The sequence below is a fragment of the Aedes albopictus genome, chromosome 3 (assembly GCF_035046485.1).
Source record: "Aedes albopictus strain Foshan chromosome 3, AalbF5, whole genome shotgun sequence".
In the NCBI taxonomy this organism is placed as follows: domain Eukaryota; kingdom Metazoa; phylum Arthropoda; class Insecta; order Diptera; family Culicidae; genus Aedes; species Aedes albopictus.
Window position 1 is genome coordinate 225,695,686 of NC_085138.1, and position 22,516 is coordinate 225,718,201.

General features: G+C 40.0%; 1 protein-coding gene across 2 annotated transcripts in view; it reads right to left on the bottom strand.

The window, feature by feature from the left end:
- Positions 1-22,516, bottom strand: part of LOC109397776 (uncharacterized) — a 344,947-nt gene that overhangs the window by 10,618 nt on the left and 311,813 nt on the right. The window contains exons 8-9 of one of the 2 annotated variants that reach the window (XM_062859222.1): positions 16,120-16,454; positions 15,694-16,056 (exon numbers count right to left, since the gene is read on the bottom strand). In XM_062859222.1, the coding sequence (XP_062715206.1) occupies positions 15,694-16,056; positions 16,120-16,454 (698 nt within the window). Of the gene's footprint in view, positions 1-15,693; positions 16,069-16,119; positions 16,455-22,516 lie in introns of both variants that reach the window. The other variant, XM_062859221.1, reaches the window with a different exon arrangement.

The following is a 22,516-nucleotide window of genomic DNA, read 5'->3' on the forward strand; positions in this document are numbered from 1 at the left end:
ATTTTGGCAAAATAACTGAATAATGAAATAAGTAGTTTTCTTGTTATTAACATAACAAATTATGTTATAAACTTGGCTGTCATAAGCGGCAAAATAACAAAAATCATAACAAAAAAATGTTCCTGGAAGACCAATTTAATTACATGTTTTGTAAGTTCGATAACAACATAATAACAATGAGTTTAGGAAATATTTCAATAACAGATGCTGTTATTTTAAAGTTATTGATAACAATCCAAAAGCAAAATTAGTTATGATATTAAACTAATAACAAAATCAGTAATAATGCTAGGGTCTTGTACCATTTGGGCAGGTGTAGTTATTTTTGGCACTTGCCGCTGTAAGTAATCAATTTTATACCTAAATGGCACACGATGAGTTACATAAAGCCTGCGCACTTTAGAATCGGTACACTTTCAACCTGCTGCAGATCAAAAACGGTTTCACTTGGAAAAAAGTGTTGTTAGAAGCAATTGAAGCGTATCTATTGTTGTTTGTAGGAAAAATATAAAATTTGCTGTTTTTATTTTTTTAGATGAACTATTGATCTGAATACATAGAAAGTGCCAGTTTTTTTCTGCACAAATTGAACAAAAACCAATTATCGTCAGACTCAAGATTTGTGTAGGAAGTTAAAATTGCCAAATTCACCAATTTCGCAGTATAGAACCGTTTAAGATCTTATGATTGTTAATTAAGGGAGGTAACATATTCCATGGGTGTTTTAAAATTATCAATATAGCTATGGTAAACCTTTGAAGGGTTTTATGGAAAATCAAAGCCTTTCACACATACTTAAGACCAAACAAAAAATGGTTTCGCATTAAATTTAGCTTAGCAAATACGCATACGGGAAGGATACTATACGAATAGTATTGATATACAAGAAACCAATGATTTGACGCAGAACAATATGAATAATCGTGGCTTGAAAGCTGTATGGACGTTTGCCGACGAAATTCGTTGGATGTGTTTTAATGATGTGAAATATCTTAAGAATTTTTTTAACTTAACTGAAGCTACACTGATTTTTTTATTTGTGATCATACAACTACATCTATGGTTTCACAATACATATGGTTTTTAGTGTTTCTTTCATAAAAACTGTCTAATTTTAGGTTTATAAGGAGGAGTTCGCCTTACGACTGTTAATTTCCGAAACATGTGCGGGAAAACTGCCAATAATTCCAAAAATAATCCAGGTTTCGGTATGAATTATATTAGGCAACTTGAATTAGGGAATTGTTGATCCAAAAAACGGTCCCAGGAAATATTTTTTCATAAAAAAATAGTTTGAATAAAATTATGCTTCAAATATAGCGTGAATGGACAAAAAAGCAATACGTAGATTATCGTCTTGTAAACCATATTTGTCAAGAGTTCAATGTCGTAGCTTGTTTTGAGCATATCTTTGATGAATAGAAGTTTGGTTTTTGTGGAAATACCAGCCCGTATGCTGTGAAATTTGCAAATAACGACGATAATTGATTTGTGTAGAAGAAAATGGCATGAAATACACAATCAGATCAAAATTTTATCTTAAAGAAACAAAAACTGCTAATATTATATTTTTCCTACAAACTGCAATAGATAAGCTTCATTTGCTTCTTACAACATATTTTTCTAGGTCAAACCGTTTTTGATCTGCAGCCGGTTGTAAGTGTACCGATTCTAAAGTGCGCAGGCTTTACAGTAACCCTATACAAAAATTCAAATCAATTGGTTTGAAATTGACATCAAGTGCCCAAAATAGGTACACCTGTCCAAATTGTATAAGGCCCTATAACCTATATGAATAATAAAACAAGCGTTTAGAGCATATCAATAATTATAATAATAATAATTATAATCATTGCTAGATATTGAATTGAATTACACAAGGCAAAATACAAGATGAGAAAATTTCTAATAATACAAGATGTACGAAACATGGCTTGCTCAGTGTGCCCCACCCACAAAAACGATACGAGCGCCTCGGGTGGGGCAGTTGGCCAACTAACAATTTTCTAATAAGACCGCTAAATTGGTGTACGATTGGAATTATTAGTATTACGTCTGATACGTCCCAATTAGAGGAACTAATTAGATCATACACTCGGTATGCTGTGCTATAAACAAAATCTCTAATGATGTAGTTTCAATTTCAAAAGTTGTTATTGTTGTGCTATTGTTGATTAAATATTTGTACACTCTCAATAGTATAATAATAACTAAATTTGTTCCATAACAAAACATATGATAAAAATATTATTTTATGGGTGAATATCAATAGCTTGATCATAACAAAATAAGATAGTCAAACAAAACATGTTATGGAAAACTAATGCCTTGATAAGTTATAAATAACAAAACAAGATATAAAAACAGATTTTGTGATTTGATAGTTATGAGTTTGATATTCCCCTCTGCTCGGGTCGTAAAGTTCTGCGGAGTCCACGATTTCCTGCCACAATACGCCTCTGAATTTCTCTGCTGGTGTTGTTGTCGGCGGTCTCCAGTAAGCCCAAGTACACGAATTCTTCAACCGCCTCGATTTCATCACCGTCGATAGAAATACGGGGTGGCGGGCGCGATGATTCCTCCCTGGAGCCCTTTGCCATCATGTACTTTGTCTTAGTCTTAGTCGGATGTACGTTTCCGCCATAGCTGTTCTCGATCGATTGTATCATACGCCGATTTGAAATCGATGAACAAGTGATGTGTGGACACGTTGTATTCGCGGCATTTCTGCAACACCGGGCGGATGGCGAACATCTGGTCCGTTGTAGCGCGTTCTCCCATTAATCCAGCCTGGTATTGTCCCACGAACTCTCTTGCAATCGGTGATAGACGGCGGCATAAAATTTGAGAGAGTATCTTGTAGGCAGCGTTCAGTAGTGTGATCGTGCGGTAGTTCCCGCAATCCAACTTGTCGCCCTTTTTTTTAGCAGGGACACACGATCAGGGTTACCATATGTACAGATTTATCTGTATTATTCAGATTTTTGAACATACATACAGTTTAAGTTTTATATGAAATACAGATTTTTGAGCTTGAGGGTCCATTTTATTTGTGTATGGGATACAGATTTTCCCTCAAATATTGTATGGGATACAGATTTTTGAAAAGAGTGATACAGATTTTTCAAAAAATTATCTGGCACCTCTGCACACGATACTTCCATCCACTCCTCCGGTAATACTTCCACCTTCCAATTTTTGGTAATGACCCAGTGTAGTGCTCTCACCAGTGCTTCTCCACCGTATATTAGAAGCTCACTTGGTAGTTGACCTGCTCCAGCGGCTTTGTTGCTTTTCAACCGGCCAACCTCCTCCTCAATCTCTTGGAGGTCGGGGCCGGAAGTCTTTCGTCCTGTGCACCAGGGTTACCATATGTATAGATTTATCTGTATTATACCAACAAAGAAATAAGGTCAGCCAAACGGAAATCGTGGATTCTAATGTGTGAAAGCATAGAGAATACACCCGTAGTGGCCAGACTCCAAAAAACTCTTTCAAAAGACCACTCCAATGGTGTGGGTAGCCTCCGAAAGACGGATGGTTCGCTCACTGTAGAGCCTAGCGATACACTGAGCGAATTGTTAAAGATCCACTTCCCTGATTCAATCCCTGAGTCGAGCATCGGCGACCAAGACACTGGAATTGCTGTCTCAGATCCACAAGAGATCCAATCATGGGTTTCTGGATCTAAAAAAGACGCAATAAAGGTTGCCAAGGAAGCTTTCACTCGGGCCAGGGTTGAGAGGGCTGTGAGATCTTTCGAGCCATTTAAGTCTCCTGGCATGGATGGAATATTCCCAGCGTTGATGCAAAAAGAGGAGAAAACACTGGTTCCACCCTTGGTTGAGATTTTTAGGGCGAGTCTGATTTTGGGGCATATACCCAACGATTGGCGTCAAATCCGGGCTGTCTTCATTCCGAAGGCAGGAAAGAGGGATAAAACCAACCCCAAAGCATTCAGGCCGATAAGTTTATCCTCTGTAATGCTCAAAATTATGGAAAAGGTACTATGCGAGTACATAAATCACAAATTTATGAAAGCAATGCCTTCGTCAAAAAACCAATTCGCTTATCAAAGTGGAAAATCTACGATCTCGGCACTACATACGGTAGTTCAAAAGATCGAAAAAACACTCAATGCAAAAGAAATTGCTCTTGTAGCATTTCTTGATATTGAGGGCGCATTCGATAACGCTTCTTATTCGTCTATAGGGTCAGCAATGTTGAGGAGAAAATAAGACACATGCATTGTTACCTGGATACATGCTATGCTAGCTAATCGAAAAATCTCCTCTGAGCTTAGCGGTTCATACATTACTGTTAAAGCAACAAGGGGATGTCCGCAAGGCGGAGTGCTTTCTCCTTTGTTGTGGTCACTGGTGGTGGATGAGCTTCTAGACAGCTTAGAGAGAAGAGGCTTCGAAGTGGTTGGATATGCTGATGACGTTGTCACTATTGTACGAGGCAAATTCGAAAGTGTTATCGTGGAAAGAATGCAATCTGCCCTAAATCACACTTTTTCCTGGTGTCATAAGGAACAACTAGGCATAAATCCTACAAAAACTTCCATTATCCCTTTCACCAAACGGAGGAAGGTCCAACTGAAACCCCTTTTCTTGAATCATACACAACTAGTTTATTCAAGCGAAGTAAAATATCTAGGTGTCATACTCGACGCAAAACTGAATTGGAACTCTCATCTCCAATCAGTTGTGCAGAAAGGTCTCAATACACTTTGGGTTTGTTCAAAAACCCTGGGTAAAAGATGGGGCCTAAAGCCAAGTATGATCATGTGGATATATAAAACCATTGTTCGTCCCAGGACTACTTACGCTTCCCTTGTCTGGTGGCCTAAAACTAATGAGGCTGCTGCAAGGGCGAAGCTCAACAAAATCCAACGCACCGCTTGCATAGCGATCACTGGTGCAGTTCGTAGTACACCCACTTTGGCCCTAGACGCAATGCTTCACCTGCCCCGGTTAGATCAATTCATAAAGCTGGAAGTGGAAAAAAGTGCTCTAAGGTTAAAGAGAACAAAAACGCTGCTGTCGGGAGACCTTACGGGTCACCTCATCATATTAAATGAATTTGCCATAAATCCCGCAATAGGAATTTGTAGTGACTGGATGGAAACGGTAGTCAATTATGACTTACCTTACGATTTGCTCATTCCTTCCCGCCAGGAGTGGGAAGGAGGTGGACCCAGCGTTCCAACAGGCTCTATAAATTTCTTCACAGATGGTTCGAAAATGAATAATCTGACAGGCTCCGGAATCTATGGCCCTAGAACAAAAATCTCTGTCCACTTAGGACAGTGGCCCACAGTATTTCAGGCGGAAATATATGCAATATTAGAATGCGTGTTATTATGCCTGAGGAGAAAGTATAGGTTTGCAAAAATATGTATTTTCTCTGACAGCCAAGCGGCACTTAAGTCGCTTAATAACTACACTTGTAACTCAAAGCTAGTGTGGGAATGCATTCTGGCTTTGAAAAACTTATCCATACGCAATCGAGTCTACCTATATTGGATCCCAGGACATACGGAGGGAAACGAGATTGCTGATGAGCTAGCCAGAAATGGATCTAATGAAAGGTTCATTGGCCCTGAGCCCTTCTGCGGGATCTGAGACTGCTCTGTAAAAATGGAACTGAACAAATATATGGTCAGTCAAATCACATCAAACTGGAATGCACTTCCCCATACGAGCCAATCTAAAAGGCTCGTAACGATAAACCCCAAGAAAACCCAACAACTATTAGGTCTCAACAAAAGGGATCTCAACATCTACACCGGTCTAATAACTGGACACTGCCCCTGCAGATACCATCTACAAAAGATCGGAGCAATCCAAACCTCAAATTGCCGCTTCTGTGACGAGGAGAGGGAAACATCAGAACACATCCTCTGCTATTGCAGTGCACTCACTCAACGTAGGTTCAAAGTTCTCAGCAAGCCCTTTTTAGGGCCTGCTGACATATGGATCTTATCTCCCAAGGACGTGGTTGGCTTCATAAAGCTAGTCTCGCCAGAATGGGGGAGTCACATACTGTAACTCAGGATCTCTATTCATCAATAATAGATGGTCTTGAGTTCAGTCGATACCAAGGTATCTCAGTGACAAATATGTTACTGAGATAACTTGCGTACCTCACAGCAAAAGGGTATATCACAATAGTTCTAAAATCTGGACGCAGTGATCTTCACCCGACAAACGAGAGATCTGTATTATACAGATTTTTGAGCATACATACAGTTTAAGTTTTATATGAAATCAAGGATCGGCATATTCGCCTCACTCCATTCATATTTACTCCTCTTTGCTGAAGCGAATCACCAGTGGGAAGCGATGAGCCAGCTGCTTGACATGAATATTCGTTGCCATTCGTCGCAGTTTGGATCGCAAGCGAATGAATGAATGGCGAATGGTGAAGAATGCTGGTGAGCGATCGAAGCGGCTATTATCATAAGTAGAAGAGAATTTCTGAATGTAATGCATACATTTTTACTGTATTGTTGTTAAAATGCTAGATTAGCAAAGAAAATAATTCGAAAACATCAAAAATTCGTACCGTCAAGGCGCCATTCACCGTGGGGGCTCCATTCACCGTGTGCCTTCGAATATTGTTTCATTATTTCCATATTATGATTGAATGATATGACAATTTCCCTTCAATTTCGCCAATACAACACTAATGCATTGTTACCATGTCAAAACGCTCATTAAAAACACTTAGTATCATTTTGACACTAAAGTGTGTTTACATTAAGCGGGTTTCTGCTCGTTCACTGCATTCATAGTGAAAAAACGAAAACTGCGCTAAGGTGATTTAAGCGATAAACTAAATGTAGTAACGTTTTTATTCCATCAAGAAGCAATTAAATTCACATATCAGGTATGTATTTTGCATTACCGAAGTAAGTTTAACAAGGAAGTACGATTACTCGTACTTTTTAATTGAAACAAAAAGACACGGTAAATGGGTACCCTAAAAATCAATGGTCTCCATTCACCGTGCCCCATATTGTCCCATATATCTAGAAAAAATCGAAAATTTGAACATTCGTTTTTCTAATAAAATCTTGCAAGTTATTACTTGAAATGAATTTATACGAAGAAAATTCCCTTGGCTGGGTTGTTTTGATCATTTTAAAATAAAGTAGAATAAAATTTCTCATACACGGTGAATGGTGACCTACCACGGAATTAGGCGACCCTACTACCCTTTACTAATTGTACTATATCACCAAATTTTGTGAAAAAATTTCTACTTCTGTGGATATTGCTTTAATTTTAACCTATAATGAAGGCAATTAAAAGCGGCACCAACAATGTTTATAAGACTGGTGTCAAATCACAGCCCTTATTTGCCCCGAATCCTCTTAGATCCACGGTGAATGGTGCCTTGACGGTATGCACAATATCAATCGCATCACTCACGAATCGCATTCGCTTGCGACGCGAATGTGGACGAATGAGTAATTTTCAAGTGTGGCTTCCCACCGTTCGCCGGAGTTTGCTGTCGTCGCTGACAAGCATACACACGAACTAAAGCGACAACCGTTCGCTGCTGACTGTCTTCGAATGTGGAAGAAAATAAAAAGTGGAAATCAGGAACCCTGTATAAAATACAGATTTTTGAGCTTAAGGGTCCATTTTATTTGTGTATGGGATACAGATTTTCCCTCAAATATTGTATGGGATACAGATTTTTGAAGAGTGATACAGATTTTTGAGGTGCTCATCGTAATGCTACCGCCACCTCTCGACCACCTCACGCTCGCTCGTGAGAATATTCCCGTGATTATCTCGGCACATGTCGGCTTGTGGCACAAAGCCTCTGCGCGAGCGGTACAGCTTCTCGTAGAACTTTCGTGTGTCCTTAGCGCGGTACAGCTCTTCCATCGCTTCGCGATCTCGTTCTTCCTGCTGGCTCTGCTTCATCCGGAAGATTGAGTTCTGCCTGTTCCGGGCCTGTCTATAACGTGCCTCATTCGTTCTCGTACGGTGTTACAGCATCCTCGCCCATGCCGCATTCTTCTCGTTTTCAACTGTTCACATTCGCCGTCGCACCAGTCGTTTCTGTAATTCGGAGTCGCGAAGCCTAGTGCTGTAGCCGAGGTACTACCTATGGTGGATCGGATGTCCCTCCAGCCAAGCTGCTCTTCCGTTGGTAGGGCTACTGGATGCTGGGTCATTAGGCCGAATACCATTAGGCCGAAGGTCATTAGGCCGAATGGTCCTCAGGACGAATTGAAAGTTAGCCGTTGTTTTTACCATTTCCAACATTTTTTTCCAAATACTAGTTTAACAATGAAACTAGAAAGAATAGCCTATGTTTTAAAGGAGGAAACATTTATGAATTGAATATCAGCAGTTTCAGCGCCAAAAACTATTTTAGCAATGATACTAGAAAAAACAGCCTATATTTAAAAGAAGGAAAAAATCATGGGTAAAATATCAGTAGACTCAACATCAATAAAGTATCTTCGTGCCTGTCACACGATACACACATGCAAAATGGTCATTTGCAGAGGAAGCTCTCAGTTAATAACTGTGGAAGTGTTCATAGAACACTGAGCTGAGAAGCAGGCTTTGTCTCAGTGGGGACGTAACGGCAAGAAGAAGACCCAATGACCATTCAGCCTAATGACCATTCGGCCTAATGACCTTCGGCCGAATGGCCTGACACCGGGCTACTGCTAGCTGCTGCGCGTAGTCTTGGGCCACTTCTACGTTACGCAGCTGCTCGATGTTGAGCCACGGCGTTCGATTTCGACGCGTGGTAATAACCATCGGAAGTTTAGAGCGCATGCATACAGCTACTAAGTAGGGATCCGAATCTACACAGCAAAAATTTCTGAAAATTACACCCGATGTAAACAGATCTGACATATAAATTTCTATTTTATCTCACAGAATTTTACATTAAACAATTTCCTGTATGAAATGTTGAACGCATGCTTCATACTGAGAGCAAGCTGTAAATTTAAGAACTGATAGAATAATGTGTGCGATATGACGGGGTCCTTTTGTTACAGGTGATATGATGTAACTTTTTTTAACTGTGTAGGGTAAAAAATATAATTTGGACATGTATGTAATTTGGACATGCACGGCAATGTATGTCTTGTTCCGGGGAGCTAATACAAGTAGATACTTCTCAATATCGATTATTGGATCAAACAGACCCTATTCTGATGACTTACGTTGAGAATACGCTTAACAATTGAGAATTTACTTCAAAATAATCGAAAATGTAAATTATTTTACTAAAACCCCTCAAATGCACTGGTATGCAAGACGATATACACTGTACAGTCACATACAATATTCACCTTAAAATCGTTGAATTAATAATTGTAAGAAATTTAAACGGCTTAGGGCAGTGAAAAATGTTCAATAAAGAAGCATTAGGCAGCCAAGCTCTTAACATTCATCTAGAACACTTAAAATAGATGATGTCCAAAATACATTACAAGTTTTCTACTGTAAATATATTTTGGTCATCTAACGAACTACATGGGGATGCTGTGCTATTGCATACTTGGAGGCGTATTCTGTGGGTCTGGCGATATTTTCTCGATTTTAACAAAAACCGTAATAGTTATCAAAATAGATATCTGTTAAGCGAAGAAATTTTATTATTTGCAAGAAAATATTTGTTAATTTATGCTGCTTCCATGATCTAGCAGTATTCATGGCTAAGCATTGAGATAATTGCCCTGTCCAAATTAGGGGGATTAGGGGCATAATGGACACCCATGTTTTTGGCGAAACCGTTGACTTTTATGTTAAACTTTTAATGCATAAGTGTAAAGGAACAAGTCATGGTTCTATTTTTCAAAAGATCCATTTATTTTGCTCCAAAATAACCAAAATATCATTGAAATTGAAATATGTTTTTCATATGGTGAAATTCTTATAATTTCGAAGCAGCAGCAAATAAGGTATTACGAGTGTTGGAGTGTGTCCATCATTGAAACAAGTGAATTGTTACCTTATCTACATGTATACGGAGATTTAGCAATGGATGAAGTGTTGTATTTTTGATCAGAATTTACTTAAAATAGCAATTTAAATGTTGTAGTCGATTCGGGGCGAAATGAACACCGGCAATTACGAATTGATGTACACGCATTGCATACTGTTAGGCGTTTTAAAGAGTTTGGAAAAAATAAATCCGATTATTTTAGCCTAAAGTTTATTTAATTAACTTTGACGTTATGTAAACTCGTCTAAGATGGAGTATTATATCTGTGGCATTGATCTCCGTAGGCAGATTACTTAACTGGTCGATGTAATCAAAGAATTAGCATAAAATATGTAGGGGTGTCCATTATGCCCCGATGGGTGTCCATTTCGCCCCGTACCTTTCCTGCCAGCCCTAAAAAACACACGATTTAAAATTCGTTATTTCTTACCAATTAAGACATGATACCTGCTTTAAATGATTGAAATACGTAGGAAACAAGTTAAAGTTGTAAGCCAACTGATAATATGTTAGGTTTTTCTTCGTTATACAGGTCTAACGTACTCATTTGCTTAGGGTGTCCATTATGCCCCTAATCCCCCTATATATACCTGAGGGTGTCCAAAACATATATTCGGTGTCCAAAATGCAATTCTAACAGGCGATTAGAAATTGTGATTTTTTCAGCCTTAAATGCTTTCGTTAAGGTTTTTGTCACCAGAAACGCAAAGTACAATCGTATTACAAGCGTATTAGTAACTTTGCAAAATAATCAATTGCTTTCTAAGGAAGCTGGGGGCCGATTTTTCCAACGTTGTCCTCAGCCTGTCCAAAATACGTGAATTACCCTATATTCGCACTGCGGTATCCCGAGCAGAAGAAAATAACAACACAACACATATGTGCGAAAATTGGATATATCATCCGAGAAGAATTTACCATCGATTAGAACGTGGTAGATTTGGTTTTCTGTTTGAGGGTCGAGTAATCTCCAGGTGGCTTTGTGGATATCTTTGCGGGGGAAGAAGGTGCTTCGGACTACCATACCAAGGGTGGCTGCAAAGTTTACGCATCGCTGGCTGTTATCATTCGATATGGCGTGCAGGCTGTTTCTTCCGATTACCGATCTGTACATTTCCTCCCTTCGCACAGTGGGAAAAATCGACCCAAAAAACGGATCTTTTAACGCCGCTGGTTTCGGTACGTGAAGTTGACCATTTCTGACATAAAAAAGTACGAGAAATCGATTGGCGCTAAATTCACTCACCGCACGGCACGGGAAGTGGTCCATTTTGCCCCATTTTGCCCTTTTTATGTAAAAAGAGAATTAAAATGTACTTTTAAACAACCAACACGACTGAAAATAACTACAGGTGTAATTAGAGGTTAATAGCAATCATAAGGATGCATAAAAGATCCTTTTAAATGTTTATTTTGCCCCATATGCCCCAGCAACTGCTGGAAATTCACACTTATACCAAATTATGAATGGCTTTTTTTTGTTACTGATTTTAAATTGATTTGTTAGGCATTAACAAGAAGAGCTAGATCTTTTTTCACCACAATCATCTTCGAGAGTTGTCCGATTTGCCCTATTTTGCCCTATTTTCATAGAAAAAAAATAGATTTAAAATGTATTTATAAGAAACAGATACTGCTATGGAACATTGAAATTAGTTTTAGGTTCAATTGGAAGCTAACAGTTACCAAACGCATATATGAAAGATATTTTCCCTATTTTACCCTATATGCCCCCAAAACTGCTGGATAATAACATATTTTGTATGGTTTTGATATGTCGCTGGTTGCCATTGATGAACATGAAGCATTGATCATGTTAGCTATATACAAATGCGGTTTTTCGATTAATACCAGAATCATTCTCGGATTGGTATGAATAGCTGCCCATTTTACCCCAATTTGCCCTTAGTTGTCATGTAATGAATTAATTAATTGTCCTTATTTGCATTGGTACTGAAACCAATGTTATCAAAACTACAAAAATGGGCAAAATGGGCCACTTCCCGTGCCGTGCGGTGAATGAATTTAGCGCCAATCGATTTCTCGTACATTTTTACGCCAGAAATGGTCAACTTCAAGTACCGAAACCAGCGGCGTTAAAAGATCCGTTTTTTGGGTCGATTTTTCCCACTGTGATCGTATGTTTGCTCTAACTGCGCGTAGAATGCTTCTGTCTCGTCATCGGGTCTCCCTTTATGTCGGCAGCGGACGTTGATGATGCTGTAGTTGAAGAAACGGCCCTTAACTCTCAACATGCACATCCTTGCGTTGATCGGCTGCCACCCGATCACACGTTGCCGCATCTTGCGCAACACTATAAAACCTGTTCCCAGTTCATTGGTGGTGCCCGCTTTTCCACACTTTCTGTCCAGTCCAACAAAGCTCCTGCAACGCCACGATGTCGATGTTGCGGGGATGTAGTTCGTCGTGAATTATCCTGTCACATCCTGCGAAACCAAGTGACTTGCAGTTTCATGTTCCAAGTTTCCAATCGTAGTCCTTATTTCGTCGCGTGGGTCTTTGCCGATTGTATCGAGTCGTATTTTCTCCTATGTTATTCGCAATGGGGATTTTCTTGGGTGGCTTATTGGGCCTATGCCAACACTCCTGTCTCGCCGGAGGGCCATCGTGCCATTTCTGTTTAACGTCCCAACCAACACTGGGACGATCATGCTGATGGAGCTACCACCTTGGATCTAGCTGGGCGTGGTGCAGCGTTTCTTATTCGCCTTGACGGAGGCTCTCTGAGAGAATTGCGCTGTGCGTGAAAACAATTTTTTTTTAACATGGGAAAGGATAGGAGCTACATTTTCAGATGCTTCTAATTCTTTATAGAAATTTTTTTAAGCAAAACGTTCTTAATGTTATCGAATGAGATTTTGATACGCTATATTATAGACATAACATTGTGATTTAAAAACTTTTTGTCTAAAACCAGTTATATTGTAGCTAATTGAAAGTATATTGCAAAACATTAACATTTTTTTCAATCTGAAGTCCCTAAAATATTTTAGAAGCATTTGAAAATGCAGCTCCTATCCTTTCCCATGTTAAAAAAAAATGTTTTCACGCACAGCGCAACTCTCTCAGAGAGCCTCCGTCAAGGCGAATTCAACCGCTGGATGCCAGAACAGACGCTGTTTGAGCCGCACCTCCTTGGTGAACAGGCGCTCGGGTCGTACCTCCTCAATCTAGCTGAAGTCAGAAGGACAACAGTGCCCAGGCTGCACTACCAGCTAAGCACACAACTCTTAGCTGGCGGTCTTTGTCATCGCTTGACCCGTGGAAGCATGAGGTAGGAACTTGTGAGGACCAGAGCTATATTGGACGCTCTCCTTATCGACTCACCGTTTTGCAGCCCCGATAACTAAGTGTGCAGCTGCTGAATTGAACGTAGCATATTTAACAATGCAAAACTGCAAATCATTCAGGTTGTGATGAAATGTGCTCAGTAGAACGATGTCAAAGATGTGCTTTCATTAACCAATATGAATGTATCAGTAGTATTACGTTCTTGTGAAATCCATATGTTTTGAGCATGATAAATCCGATGGTACTTGTATTGCTGTTAGTCATTGTCCTACATATTTAGAGCCAAAGAAAAACACAGGATGTTTGTAGATACGCTAAAAGTACAGTTATAAAACATCTCTTGAATATTTAATTTCTAAAAGATGCTTTCTCTGTTACTTGGGATTGTTTAGTGTTAAAAGTAAGTCACAGGGAATTCTGTGCAACAAAAACTTGCCATGATCAATGCTTCCGGCTGTGCACGTTGGTTATACTGATGCATCATGGTGTTGATGAATCGGCACTTGATCCTCAACATGCATATTGTTTCGTTTATCAGCCACCAACCGATCACGCGCGCCTTTGCATATCGCCCATCATGATAAAAGCATGTTACAATTGAAATGGAGTTGCTTTCTATGAATGGCGAATTTCCCAAATAAAAACTCTTCTTCACACATTTGTCACATTTTTTATTCACAGATAACCTCGCTAGCCCTGCTCCTGATCTTCTTTCCTTATCATCTTCCTTTTACAATTTTTGATTACTTTGATCTATTGCTCCATAACCTCGCTCCGGACGTAAGTCCAGTAAGTAGCGACGTAGCGGCCTTCCGGGAACCCCTCGATGCTGACCTCCGGCCTTGATCTTCGATGGCCTGCTCCACAACCTCGTTCCTGAGGTGATGATAGCCTTCGCCGGGATTCCGCGTCTTGCATAGTGACGATAACCGACGTAGCGGCCTTCGGGGAACCACTCGGCACTGACGTTCGGCCTTGATCTTCAATGGCATTTGTTGCATAGGCATGGAGAAAACGCGCCCCCTTCCATTCACATGGCACACCGTTTTCTGTCTTCCCTTGCACGGCGGGGGCGACTGGATCATCGTTCTTGCCCTTCGCGACACTGAAGCAAAATCGTCGTTCGTGCTTCCATTGAATGCCGTTACACTTTCCATCTTCGCGAGGCACCATCCACGATCACAACCGTAACTAATTTTTGCGCGGCGGGATCGGTGACTTTCGTTCATCTGTCCGTTATCGCTGTTCATCACTTTCAAAGAGACCGCAACTTACTTCCGTTGTCGCCTTTATAGCGTCCCGTCCAGTTTCTTCCCGTCGGCCTCTTCTTTTTTTTCCATGACAGCTGACACTTGCCCGTGAAGAAGAATTAGGCGATGCGTTGAACCGGTAGAATCGCAGTGAAGCGAGGCGGCGGCGACTGTCTCGATGGCGGGCGTCATTGCGAGGAACGGTGGAGCAATTTGAAGGTTTTCTTGGAAAACTTGAACATAGTTAGAAAGATACATTTGTTTATTTTCGTCTTATATTTCCTACAGAGCCATTGAAACTGTCATATAAACATAAACGTAACAAGTTGTTCTCTTGTTTTTGTCCGCAACTCTGGTCGGTGGTATAATTAGCTGTAAACGTTCGCATCATAGATCCTGTCCAGCACACCTCCTACAGCACTACGAAGATGAACCCGCGGTCCTTTAGTATATCGACGAGTATGCGGGTGCTCCCGATGAAGTTGAGAGATCGGCAGTTCCACGTTCCGAGCTTCCAAACGCAAGTGCCTTTTCGTCACTGTGATTGTCCTAATTGGTGTAGGTTCGCATTCTTTTCTTGTTAATTTTCCGCTGCTTGTGGTTTTACGGCGGGCTTGCAGGGCTTGATACCAGCCCACTAATCCAGGGTACTGGGCTTACCTTCCAGGAAGCTACAGGTTCTACTTTAGCATTTCCTCAAACTACAGAACTACAGTAATCAAATAGCTCTTGATATTTTACCTGAGCTTCCCACCCACACAAAGTGTAACAATCTAGTGCAATTCTTGTAGCACTTGATTAATCGCAAGTATATATAATGATTTCCTTAAAAATAAACTTGCTGTCTACACGAATAATTTTCCTTGAGATCAGCCGTCTTTTATCCATTTTGGTTAAAAATGATTCGGGTCCTAACTGTGCAAAATTGTTAATTATAAAATTGACATTTTAACACAATTTTTGAAATGCGGAGTTTTTCTCTTATCAATTGATAATGTAGTGTATATAGACAGTTGTCCGAACTAACTCAGAACCCCACTGTGCACTTTTGCCCATGGCACTCGAAACCATCTCGACCAAGCCAAGAAGGAGACAAAAAATTTACGACTGTTAACCCAGCAAACAGTAGACTTACCCGGGCGCAGTTCACGTCTTCTTCCCGCCGCCGCCGCCGGATGTGGTGGAGGCTGCTTCCGAGCTGCTGCTTGCATTGCCATTTCGTTTTCCTCGTTGTAGTAGGGCATTCTGTCCGGCATCAGTCGGTCTCCGTATCGCGACTGGCGAGGCATTGATTGACTGCGGGGGTTAATCGGCGATCGGCGGTCTGCTCCTGGTCCACCACGTGGCCCTCCTGGGCTGGCTCTTTCTTCCATGTCATCCAAGGCGTATTTGTTACACAGGATGGGTGTCTTACCGGGGCCCCCTTCTTCCTCAAAATCAACCATCTGTGGATCACGACGGAACATGCGCCGGTCCAACGATTGTGCTCGGTTGGCCGCTGTTGAGAAAACTATAAATAGAGCGTGATATTTGTATGACGTTCCTCTTATGCGAGAATTACCTGGCGATTTCTGCATGCTATTCCTATAGCCTGGCGGATAATTACCATCGGAATTCCGCGAATTTTGCGATCCTCTATTATGGCCCATATCCCTCCCAATTGATTCAGCCCGCATGTGCCGTTTCATCTGCTGGGGAGTAGACATAAATTCTTCATCACCGTAACCATCCATTTGATCCAGATAGGCTCGCTCGCGGTCCATTTGGGCTCGGTCTCGAAACCGGTCGCTACCCCGACCACCCGCCACATTCTGGCTGGAGTAATGGGGTGGAGGAGCATTCATTGACCGGTGCATACCTCGGTCTGTGTCAGGATAGTAAACGCCCTCGTTGTACCTGTCAATATAAAGCGCAATTAATTAAATCATCGATAAATTCAATTATTCAATGTACACATTAAAAAAAGGGCAATTTGTTGGTAGTCCCTCTCGTAGACAAATATTTAAAACTCATGCTTAAAATTCATTCTCTCATGTATAGCTATGGATGCCGTAGATTGAAGTGTCAACCATAATCCCAAATCTGCCGCTTATCAATAAAACTTCAGATGGCTACAGCATCCGATTAAGAATTCATCCCGCATTAAGAGATTCACATGCAAATCCCATCCGTTCGAAAATCCTCTCCGGGGTCAAGATTCGCCCCGTGAAAAGCAGGAAATCAACCAGAAAGCAATCCGCACGAAACGAACGTCTTCTAACGAAAGTTGTTTTTCCCGAGAAATGGTTCCTTCCGAAAGTGGCCCCATTTGTGCTGTGTTTTTACTTCCGTCGTCGTCATTGCCCTTGGGTCGTCGGTCGTTTCGTCGTCATCGGCGGCATGTCCTTATATGTCGTCCCCTCTTCTCTCGAGTTGTTAACTGCGGATGAACATCCTCTCTGTTTGATCGGTGAAGCGCTCAAAAGCAACTTTTCCGAATCGTTTTTACAATTTTGCCAATTGGAATCCGGATATCGACCAGCCATTTCTATTTTCACTTCCCACTCAAATTTCACTACAGACAAGTCGGGCTTCGAGTGGACAGGGATGTTGTTTGATGGTGGGTGGTGGTTTCGTATTTTGGTCAAGGTAGGAGATATAGACGGTGTTTTGCATGGTACCATTTTTTATCGTAAAACGTGGAGGACTGTAGTTACACATATTTTTAGGATGGCTGCATTGGGAGCAAATGGGCTTCTTCTTCTTCTTCTTTCTGGCCAACTAGCACCGTTCGGCGCCAGTTGTGTTTTACGTCGGCTGGGTCTAGGAGCTAAGCCTTAAATTCCGACGCCCCAGGGAGACAGCCACCACACCTGAGGACCCTACATATCGAACCCATTAACACATGGGCCGGGACCAATGGCTTTACTTCCTATCCGAGGGAAGGCGTGATCACGGATTTTATGTCTCAGAAAATCCCATCGGCGTCGACGAGAATTGAACCCCGACCGACTGGGGTGAGAGGCAACCACGCTTACCACTACATCACCGACGCCGACGCAAATGGGCTTAGTTGGTAAACATGTAGATAATTTGCAACCCAGTGCTAAGTAGGTATGCTTGTGTTCGGTTGGATCCTAAACATATTGGAAAATCCATTGATTTCCCTCAGCTCAAATAGAAAAATATCGATGTTTTCATTGGATAAACTTGGAAGATGTCATGATATCACAGACAAACATACATTACAGTTAAGATTTTCCATCGTGCATCGATTCCCGAGCAGAAGAAAATAACAAGAGAATAACATATCATGGTATTTATCTGAAATACTACCATATCTTGATATGCCCTTCATTAGGTGGCAATAAGAGGCAAAATAACAAAAACTAGGGTTACCATCCGTCCTGATTTAGCAGGACATGTCCTGATTTCGAGATCATTTAAGGACAGACTTGTTAGAATCCCAAAATGGCCACCACAATGGCCGACTTTGGCACCTACTCACGATTTCGAGGACACAAATCTCTTAGTAAACAAAACCAGCGCATCTGATCTTTTTATTTTAAGCTAATTACAAGTGAGCAAGAACAGAATAATAAAATGCACTGTTGTTTGGAGCCTGCTTCTTGAGATTTGTGCGGTTGAAGTTCTGATGCAAAGCTGAAGCGGGATTTCAAGACGTTTGTCCTTAAAGGTGTCTTTATTTATTTTGAATATTTCCAGATTTGCCCTGATTTTCCATTATTCAAAAATCATTTGTTATTTTCAACTGATATACATATCTCGAAAAAAGAAATAAATGAGTTTTTATTCCACATTTTATAACCTAAATTTAGTTAGCGTGTAAAAGTGACAGTATCTGTTGTTTACCTACTAGAAGCGCCTTTTACGGATGTGTTTTGTTTTTCATATTCGAACGATACCGGTTGTGACAATTAAAACTCGACAATGTCGAAGCGGAAGTGCCATTTCACCGAGGAATTACGCCGGAAATATCCTTGCTTCATTCAGGGACGCAGTTATTTTGAGGCTAAGTGTTGCGTATGTGATTCGTATGTGCCAGTGGCCAACAGTGGTACGTGAATTGATGAATCGAATAAAATGAAATTGTTTTACTTGAATTTGCCATCTGCTGTTGTAGGTAAATCGTATTTGGAAAAGCATGTCCTAACACCAAAACATTCCTAAAAATGTTCAAGCGGCATCAACCTCAAAATCTTTGTTGAATTTCGTTGTGCACAAGTCAACTCCTGCTGCATTAAAAGTATGGGCAGCAGAAGGAGCTCTTGCATTCCATACTGTAATGCATCACAACAGCTTCAAATCCATGGATTGCACTCCGACACTTTTGCGTATGATGTTCAACGATTCTGAAACTGCTAAGAAGATTATAGACTGTTTCAGAAATTATAAATACACTTTGTTTATTAAATTAAATGAACTGTTCTAATGATTTTGACCAACTTCTTTCAGAGTATAGCATATTGTACTCCATATTTTTATATTTCCTTTCAATTGTCTTGATATTTTAAAGAACAGTCGAGTTCTTTAACAAATAACTTAATTTTTCAAATTTGCATTTGCACAAAGGTGTTTTTTAATGATTTCAACATTATTTATCACTAAGTACCAAAAATTATCTAAATTTTTATCACATTCGCTTTTTCAACAAATTGTCTAAGGAATGCCTTGATAAAAGTTTGAGAAAAATCGATAAAGGCACTTCCACAACATTTTTTCGGAGATCAAGTTTCTCATTTTTTAAGGTTTTCTACGGAACATAAGAACTAGCTTTCCTGAACGCATTTAATCTTAAAAAACTCATTTTTTCAGCTCATACGATCCTTCAGATGGCAAAGCTTGTCATATCATAAAAACGAATGCAGTAAGCAATAATTAAGACATTCGTTTGCTTAACGTTTGTTGCTACTGGTGTTGTTGAGAAATTTAAAACAAAAATTTGTGTTTTGAGAAGGCCCGTAATGGTGGTTCTTGATCAAATATTCCAGTAAAAATTACTTTAAGCAATCGAGAAATATCTTTTATTATCGATACAGCGATTTTTATTGTGTATGGAAATTAAATATTTTGTCTGTGAGATTTTTTTCTATTCTACTATGCTACATTTTTTGACTACTTTGTGCAACTTCAAATTTTGATCATCTTGTTTACAGAGCCCTATTTTTTAACTTTTACCAGAAACATCAACAAAATTGGTATTATTTGCTTCGTTGGTATGTTTGCTATTAGATCTATAAGAAACTTTTTTGGATAATGTGCTCAAATTGAAATGGCAGGTTTTCGTTAGTGTATTTATAATTTCTGAAACAGTCTATAGCTGTGCTCGTACAAAGACCGAAGCCATTATTTCAGGTGTTTTTTCGCCGCATTCAATTGACCGAACTTTGAAAGAGCTCTCTGATACACCGTTCATTAGTATTAGTACTGATGGCAGCAATCATGGAAACATAAAGCTGTTTCCAATCGTTGTACAATACTTCGATGCATCGCAAGGGGGCATTCAAGTTAAAATGCTAGAGCTCAAAGAAGTGTCGAACGAAAAGGCTTGCCCGATTGCTGCCATTATTGAAGATGTTTTCAAGAAGCACAACCTACAAGGCAAATTGATAACATTCAGTGGAGACAACACAAATACGAACTTCGGTGGCATCAACAGACGTGGAAAGGAGAACATTTTTCATCTGCTAAAACAGACATTTAATCCACAACTAGTCGGTGTTGAATGTCCTGGACACGTTTTACACAACGCGATACACCATGGACTTGACCGATTGGGAGCCTTCGATATGGACTGAATTGTGATGAAAATTTTCAATTTACACAGTGCGGACTGCAACTGAAGGAATTCTGTGATTTTGTGGACATTGAATATCGTGGTCTGTTGTATCACAGCAAAACACGCTGGCTTAGTTTGATGCCAGCAGTTCACAGAATTCTTCAAATGTTTCCAGCGTTGAAATCTTATTTCCTGTCTCAAAACCAGCCACCAAAAGTTCTCGATTTTTTTTTTTCACGATGAATTAAGTGAATGCTATTTGCTTTTTACGCACTCGCTAATGCCCCTTTTTTAGCGAAAAAAAAATTAAATTTCTTGAGCGGGAACAGAATACCGCAGCGAAAGTACTACGGACGATTGATGAAGTACGACATTCCCTCGATGAAAGAATTGAAGACAGTTTTCTACCTCTAAGTATCAACAACACTGGCTAAGCTACGAAAGGATGGCGAAGAGAAGAAATGCACTGAATTCGAAGGCATGGCCCAAGAGGTGTACAGAGCAAGCAAAGGTTATTTGGAGAAGTGTACGGAACCGCTTTCTGATCTACGGGTAAGAACTTAATTGCTCACGTAATAATTAACAACATATTTCACACTAAATATATATTTTCTACAGGTTTTTCAGTGGTTGGACTTCCACAATTCGACGATAAAATACGAAGACGTTGAGAAAACAGTTCTGTTTTTTGAAAGAGAAAAATGTTTATATTGTTGAAAACTTAATTTTCGATCAATATGTCAACCTCAAGAAGTTCTTGAGCTACCAGGATTCCGAATACTTCAAACAAGACAGCAGCAAAAAATATTTGATTTTTTCAACAGTAACGCGAATGTTGCTGACTACTCGGAAATATTGAAGATTGTTCAATACTTTCTTTCAATTCTGGGACACAACGCGAACTCTGAACGCATTTTTTCTTTGTCTGGGTCCCAATGGAGTGACGAGAGATATCGATTGACAGTTGAAACCGTTAAGCATCTTATTACCGTTAAGTTTAATATGAAAGGATTTACATGCACTGGTTTTCTGAAATATTTGCTCATGCCGGCTAACTCCCCGAGCAGAAGAGAATAACAACAGCATAACAAAATGCGTTATTTTGGCAAAATAACTGTATAATGGAATTAGTTATTTTTATGTTATTAACATAACATATTGAGTTATAAACTTGTCTGTCATAAGCGGCAAAATAACAAGTCACATAACAAAAATTTGTTCCTGGAAAATCAATTTAATAACATGTTTTGTTAGTGTCAATAACAACTTAATAACAGTGAATTTGGGAAATATTTCAATAACAAATTTTGATATTAAAGAGTTATTGATAACATTCCGAAAGCAAAATTAGTTATGATATCAAACAATCGCACATGCTATTGAATAGGATGCTAAAGTGGAGGCGATATGCGTACGCTTTACCTGTGGTTAAATGAAAGCATGTACGCATATGGCCTCCACATTAGCATCCTTTTCTACATCATATATGACTATAGGATTGTTTACACATATCTCGGCGCCTATAGTGGACCCCCCATTTGGTTTCCATGTTATCTGTCACGCTGCCGACGGAGCCTATAGTGGACCCTCCTGAATGTGCCCTATAGTGGACCCTTTTGAGTGTTTACATTCATTAAATAGTTAAAATAATCGATTTTTGTGATCACTTGGCAATTTGTTTGTCAGGAACTGCTGTGGAACAATGTAATTGATGTTCCCCCGGTGGAAGTTGCCTCGAATCAGTTGATTTGGGCATTAATATTTGGGTTTTTGTGTAAAGGGTCCACTATAGGCGCAGGGTCCACTACTAGCACACAACCCCTATTTCTGAAAAATCCCATTCAATACCATCTACAATTTTGGATTCAGCTGTCTGTATTAGCTTCGTTCAAACAAGTTTACTCAATAAGTTTGACATTTTTATCATTGAAATTCTCATGTCAAAGGCGGAATCTGGAACGTCCCTTTCAAACCCCACCTTCAATATCGTCTGCTATGTTTTCGTTTTGATGTATGTAGGGTGCTGCGCTGCTTGGGCAGTGGCTGATATTTTGGGAACTTTTCAGCTACAACTCAGTCAACTTCAAACCTCGCGGCGCCCAGCAGGGACTTAGTTTTGTACACATTACTCCACATCCATGTCACGTAATATACCACCGTAAGCATAAATCGCAAAATA